The 6,890-nt window shown below is 43.2% G+C and overlaps 1 protein-coding gene across 2 annotated transcripts; it reads left to right on the top strand.

Moving 5' to 3' along the window:
- The first annotated feature begins 129 nt into the window (after nucleotides 1-129).
- On the top strand, nucleotides 130-4,476 carry LOC108614079 (glycoprotein-N-acetylgalactosamine 3-beta-galactosyltransferase 1-like). 2 transcript variants are annotated; one of them, XR_016270057.1, is made up of 4 exons: nucleotides 130-1,364; nucleotides 1,437-1,806; nucleotides 1,874-3,793; nucleotides 3,885-4,475. XR_016270057.1 is itself a non-coding variant. In XM_018007996.2 (3 exons), exons 1-3 carry the CDS (start codon nucleotides 937-939, stop codon nucleotides 2,084-2,086), a joined length of 1,011 nt encoding a protein of 336 aa, XP_017863485.1. In that variant the 5' UTR covers nucleotides 130-936; the 3' UTR covers nucleotides 2,087-4,476. The 2 variants fall into 2 exon arrangements, 1 of the variants encoding a protein (XP_017863485.1); XM_018007996.2 differs by having other exon boundaries at nucleotides 1,874-4,476.
- Nucleotides 4,477-6,890: the final 2,414 nt, after the last annotated feature.

Raw genomic sequence — 6,890 nt, 5'->3', positions numbered from 1 at the left:
GTAGATATACATATATGGGAGAGTGTACTAAAGGGCAAAGGCGGACGAAAAGTGAAAGGAGACAAGCTGAGAGAGTCGCTAACAGATTCAGGTGTGTAGGTCAAAAACAACACGGCACGAAGACGCTCAAAACCGGTTCTCAAAATAAGCAAGCTATTTGTATCGATGTTTTATTGACAAGCCGAAACTTGAATACTCTTTCGAATGAATAATAAAAATGGATCCTGAAAATAATTAAGTATTGGTATATAAGTTATGCGAGTGGACGTCTAGACTATATATTGACTCTATTAAACGAAATTAGGTATAAAGCTAAGGCTAAAGGCAATTAAATCTTCGACTCATTCAAGTTTTCTTTTTAATAGCTCAAAGGCTGATTGAAAATAATATTGTAGTAAATATATTGCAACAATTTCGTTATCAATTTCAATTGTTATTGCATTCAATATCTATTTATTTTCATATTTGATTCAACCTCATATTGTAAAACGTAAAACTATAGATTATGTGTGATAAAAGAGTATAAAATATTCAACATTATTAAAAGAGAAGAGCGCTACGTCAAGCTTGGGTCTTACTTACGTTCTATGCATGTCTTGCTATTCGAACTTAATGACGTTTCCTCTATTCTTGGAGTTGGAAATTTCCTCTATTCTTGGAGTTGGAAAGGGAATGTAGCACAGAATAGTTTGTTAAATTTAGTCGGCGAACGTCTTCAGAGCATTGAAATTCATTTGTTATGCGATTCACAAGCCAAAACAAATCAAAACTCGTTTTTAGCCCACGGCTGTGCAAGAGTCACTTATTTGGAGACCGTTTTCGAGCTGAGCGAGCAGTCGCGAGGCACCTGAAAGCAGAGGCACTTCGCTCGGTGTTGAGGATTTCGTACGGCCCACAGTTGAAAGTTTTGGCAAATGTGCGGGCTGGTCGGGCGGCATGTTTCGGAATGTGCTGTGTCTGGCGCTGGGCCTGATTGTGGGCGTGCAGCTGACCGAGCTGTGGGACTACATGACGCTTACGGGTGAAGAGTATGAGAGCACGGCCATTGCGGCCGACACAGCCGCGTCTCTCACCAGGCCGTCGCTGGCCGATTGGCTGTTTCATGAGACGCGCGTGCTCTGCCTGGTGCTGACCATGCCAGCTCACCACAAGACCAAGGCGGCAAAGGTTCGCTCCACCTGGGGCTCGCGCTGCAACAAGCTGATTTTTATGAGCAGCGAAGACGACGACGCGCTGGGCGCCGTGAATCTGAATGTGTCGGAGAGCCGTGACAACCTGTACAGCAAGGTGCGGGCGGGGCTCGCCTATGCCTACGAGCATTACGTGGAGGATTATGACTGGTTTCTCAAGGCGGACGACGACACGTAAGTGGCGCATAAGCTGCGGCATTCGCATTCTCTCTGCTGACTGCTGACTGTTGACTGCATTTCTCTCAGCTATGTGATAATGGAGAATCTGAGAATGTTCCTCTACCCGTTCGACCCGGAGGCGGCTGTCTTCTTTGGCCATCGGTTTCGCACTTCATATCCGCACGGCTACATGTCCGGCGGTGCTGGCTATGTGCTCAGTCGCGATGCACTGCGTCGCTTGAACCTCTTCGCGCTGAACAATACAAAATTCTGTCCGCTGAATACCTATTCAGAGGACAGACAAATTGGTTACTGCTTGCTAAATGTGGGCGTAACCGCCGGAGACTCCAGGGATGAGCACGGCCGCGAGAGATTCCTGCCCCTTCATCCCAGGCACTTGATGCCGAGCATACAAAACGGCACTTGGCTGACGACCTACTCCTACTTCACGCCGAATGTAAGCCCCCCCCCCTGGCTTGGATTGAATTAATATAGATTACTGTAATTGCATTTCATATTCACAGATGAGCGATTGCTGTTCCGAGACGGCCATTAGTTTCCACTACACCAAAATGCATGATTATGATAGGTATGAGTTCTTCTTGTACCACCTCCGGGCCTTGGGGCTCCCAGAGAAGCCGACTGTGCTGCCAACGAAACTAACCTATGAGCAGATGGAGCAAAAGCTCGACTTCTGGAATCAACAAGAAACGGACCAAACTGTGCCACTTAGTTGATAGCTCAGCTTGAATATTTCCAAGTATCAATTGCAAGAATTAAGTCCATTTGTTGAGCTAGGAATTCGAGTAATTAGTTGTGCGATTAATTAATTCCATGTATGCATCATATTCTGTGCTGACTGTTAATGGTGCAAACAGACATGTAAGACCGACTGCTTAATACTCGTCCAAGCTTTAAACATGATTCAATTTAAATTTAAAGTCGTCATTGAAAGTTTTCCGATGGGGCACGTCCCAAGTCATATACATAGCTCGATCTGTAGGAGCTGAATCAACTTGCGGATTATCGGCTTAAAAGTGCGCAATTATGATTCTCTGTAATACACAATATTTAATATACCAATACGGGATATGCAGTTAACTAACTGTTACATTTTAGGTCTATGAAGCCATCATACTCATTTCATATCCTAAACGGGTATAAAAACTTGGTTTAATCAAGTTTGGGTAAAAACATAAACTGGTATGTATGCATGTATATACATATATAAACAACAATGTGAATATTTGATATATTCAATGATCTGAATTACAAACATAGTTAGCATTCCGCACATGAATGCATATGATGTAGATATATAGATATGTATGAATATAGTATATAGTGTATAAGTATATAAGACGCCTACAGGCATAGTTTTTATATATGCATACACGTACATATGTATGTATGTACATATATATAAATTAATAAATATATGTGCTCATTTATAAATATATGTAAGTATTTAAGTATTTATATAAATATTAGTGAATAAGGGAATACAAATATATACGATATACACACATTATTGAATGTAAATTCCTCTAATCTATGTATGTACAGTGGAAATATTTTGTTCCTCACTAACTTCAAAATTCCTATAATTCGTTAAAGCTGCTGTGCCCTTCGTTAATTCGTAAAAATTCCGAACATTTTTATACCCTTGTTATTAAGTTACCCCTTATAAAAGTTAATTTTGATTCGGAACCTTCTGCAATTTGCAACGCATATCGAAACTTTTTAGTTTTTGCATGGAAACACGATATCTTCATGTTGTGAAAAATGTGGAATTTCGTCATTTTTTCAAAAGTTTTCGCTTCGTTTGACGAATTTCTATACACGTGTTAAGTCGATTTATAAAAATGTCAAATAAACGTACGCATAAGACCCTATCAATCTATCAACAGCTGAGGATGATTTCATTGATAATGCAACAAAAACAATTGACGTGGCAAAACAATTTAAAGTCACTCCATCAACAATCATATCAGTCCTACACAAAAAGAGTTTAATCTGGAAACAGAAGCAAACTGAGGGCGATAGGCATTGTCAAAAAAAGCATAAAATCCCTGTTCGAAATCGAATTTGGTTAAGCCTCTTCAAATAAAAATCTTGATAAATCGTATAGCCATGTAATTCGTATACTCTGAGTCCGTGTTATTTGGTATTATTGGGATTCTATATATCTAGGAATGTATGTACATAAATACATATGTACATATAGAGATATAGAGAGATATGGAATATATGTAAGAGTGGATGTATATATGTAAAAGTGTGCATTTTATGTATCTATAAGTGTATACATTAACGTATGTATGTATGCATGTATATGTGTGTAAGACAACTTTGTATTACATAATGATATATCTATATGTGTATATAAATACATCAGTCAGAATATATTTATATATACGTACATAAATATAAATAAATGAAAGGTATGTATAAATATTTATTTATTGTCAAGTTCACATACGTAATATCACACAATAAACACTGTGTATCTGCCGACTTTGACAAATGATATAGGCGTATCAGTGAACTTAATGTAATTGGCCGACTTTGTAAATAAAACAAGAGACTCGCAGCCGGAACTAAGATTTATTTGACAATGTAGCAAACAATTGCATGTTGCCATGTGGAGACAGTAGAGGCGAGACACGGGAGCGAGTGAGAGGAGGTGAGGGACTCATGAGAGGGAGACGGAAACCTAAAGTTTAGCTGTCCATTGGCACAGCTTTGGCAATTTATCAATGGAGTCGGGTGGGTTCGGCTGTGGACCCCTGCTTTAAAGCCCAATTTATCACAAAGAGGACGGGCGCGTGCCGCGTGCGCCGCTCTCCGTCCGCCGACCACCTCAGAGGATTAGAGGGCTGAGGAACAAATGCCGAATGGGAATCGGGAACCGGAAAATCGAGTGAAACGTGCCAAACACGTGAAAAATACCTGGGGATCTCGGTTGCTTTTATTATTCGAGTTTCTGTTGCATCCGCGCCGCGTCGCGCCGCCATTGTCGTTATTTATGAGCATCGAAATGAGCCGAAACTGCAGCGCAAATGCCTCGATGTGTCGCAATGGGGTGAGGTGGCAAGGGGCTGGTGGCACGCGAGCCTCGGCTCGGCCATGGACCGCGCCTTGGATAAGGATAAACTCGTTTTGGCAAAGCCAGCGCCGGCAGCTGCCACACGGGCAAAGCCCAAATGCAGTCGAGCCGTAAATGTTATGTAAAAACGCATTTACGAGCTGACTGTATGTACGAATGCGTGCGTGCGTGTGTGTGTCTGTGTGTGTGCCGTTATCTAACCGAGGGTTGCCTTTGGAACGTGCCCTGGATCGTGCCATGCGCCCCTTACTCTACCCGTGCTCCCTTGTTCGGCTTGCGCTTGCGCAGCGCCCGGCGCGCAGTTTGTTAGCTTAATTTCCATATTTGCATAAATAAATAAATACATACATGACATGTTTTTACACAGAACTTCGTTGATTGGAACAGTTGTGCCGAGCTTTATCTACTCGCCCCCTCCCCGCCCCATGCAAATAAGCCAAAGTCCGTGTAGAATCGAACACGTGTGCTGGCCAACAAGCCGTGAACATGCAAATGACTGTACCTGGAATTGGTCCTAGACATGACAACGCATGACAGATTTCTCGGCTGGATTGCTATCAGCTGCCTGCCACGCGGAGCCCATTGAAGTGCCGCCTCAGCAGCTTATGCGATAAGAGTTGAGCTATTGCTGCGAAGAGATAGCAAGGGAATTTCAAAGGAATTGATTAGTGGAATTAATTCATGGAGTATGAGCATTCGATAAAAATCTTGTCGAAATCTTTCTTCAAATGACAACAAATATCATTTTGACCATAAAACTGTTAATACGGCGCTTAAGGCCTCCTTAAAGCTAGCCCAATAATTGCCCACGTTTAGTGTGCAAGGACCTCCCTTTCCAATAATCAAATGTCGTCCTTCTTCAAGCAGCTCGGCACGCCCTCCACTTTAGCTCTTGCTATTTCCATTATTGCCATTGATAAACCCTTAAGTTGTCGCTTACTGCGCACATTGTTGGAATCATTCGCTGCTTAAGACCCAAGTCACAATCCGTATACGAGTCCCTCCTCGGCAGGCTCCGCAACGCCCATGTAATTAGTAGCATTCCTTAGCTGGCAAAGCGAATGGGAGATAGAGGGAGAGAGAGATAGAGGGAGAGGTGAGCAAGAGAGTGAGAGCGTGTCCATGCTCAAGACTCTCGCTCTGTCTCTGGCTCTGGCGACAAGCTGTCTGACATTGTGTTTACACATTTCGAAGACTTTTTATAATCAATTTAATGGCTTCCCTGGTGCAGAGCAAGCATAAAAAGGAACCACACTCAAGGTGAGGAGCCGAAGACAATGGCTGAGCAAAAGGCACATGAATAAAAAGCCAACGCTAGGGACTCTCTGCGGGCATTTCAATTTGTAGCTGCCTAAAGTGAAACCTACAATTGGCACTTTCCAGCCAAAGGAATTGCCCCTTTTCCGTTTGCCCTATTCCTTGCCTTTTATTATTTCATTCCCTTCTCATTTTTTTTCTTGCGGCGCCGCAGCTCAATTAAGTGACGAAAGTTGAATGAAAACCCAAAAGGGCAAGCCGAGCGAGCACCTCACAAAGGCGGGCACCTTGCAGTTCCGATAAGAAAGGCGGCTCCGAGCAGCGGCTCTGCCTGCGCCTGAAACCGAAACCCAAAGTGGAACTGAAACTGAGACTGAGGCTGAGAAGGGTCGGCAGCGAAGCACATAAATGCCGCCGCAAAAAGGGACTGCGGTGACTCAACAATGTCTTGAACGTGTTGCTTCGCTTCCTTCGGAATGTTTCTTATGAGGATTTCCACTGCTCTGCCGCTAACAACCCCTAAACAAAAAGCAGCCAAGACAGTCGAGGGTTTCTTTCAGCCGCGACGTGTGCCAAGGCAGCTACTCCAATTGGGAATGAGACTGACACTGAAAGCAAGGTATGTCTGTGTGTGTGTGTGTGTTACCTGTAGCAGGATCAAGACTTGCGCTGACAAGGCGACGTTCATTGCGCCATCGTCTGACGTCGCCGTCAACGTCGCCGCCTCGCAGTTCCGCCGTCAAGTCTCTGTGAAGGACATCAGGAGTTCCGTGCGCAGTGAGTCATTGGCGTGTCGTAAAGCGGAAGCGATTGTCAGAGCGGGGACTGCATTTTCCTTTTCGTCGTTTTCATACACAAAAATATTGAAAATTACAATAAACTAAAAACGGGCAATTAAAGGACACGTGCACGTGTATGCAAAAAGGACTCGCGCTGCAAAGGAAGTGGCAGCCAAGCGTTAAATTGAAGCATGCCAAATCAATTAAAAATTTGTAGTCGCTTGTTTTCCTTCCTAACATAGTTTACATGGCAACAGATATCAAAATTTTCTCTCTTTTTATGACCATTCGCTGTGTAATTTATTTGATTTTAAAAAATGTTCGATGAGGATTTTCCATCTGAAGCTGCGCTGCCGCTGCCCGCATTGGCAGCTGCTGCAATTCGCTTATCGCATC

This window comes from Drosophila arizonae, chromosome 4 (assembly GCF_054131065.1).
Source record: "Drosophila arizonae isolate 15081-1271.41 chromosome 4, UAZ_ARI_1.0, whole genome shotgun sequence".
Taxonomy (NCBI): Eukaryota; Metazoa; Arthropoda; class Insecta; order Diptera; family Drosophilidae; genus Drosophila; species Drosophila arizonae.
The sequence above is the reverse complement of the archived record's forward strand: the minus strand, read 5'-3'. Positions and strand labels throughout refer to the sequence as shown.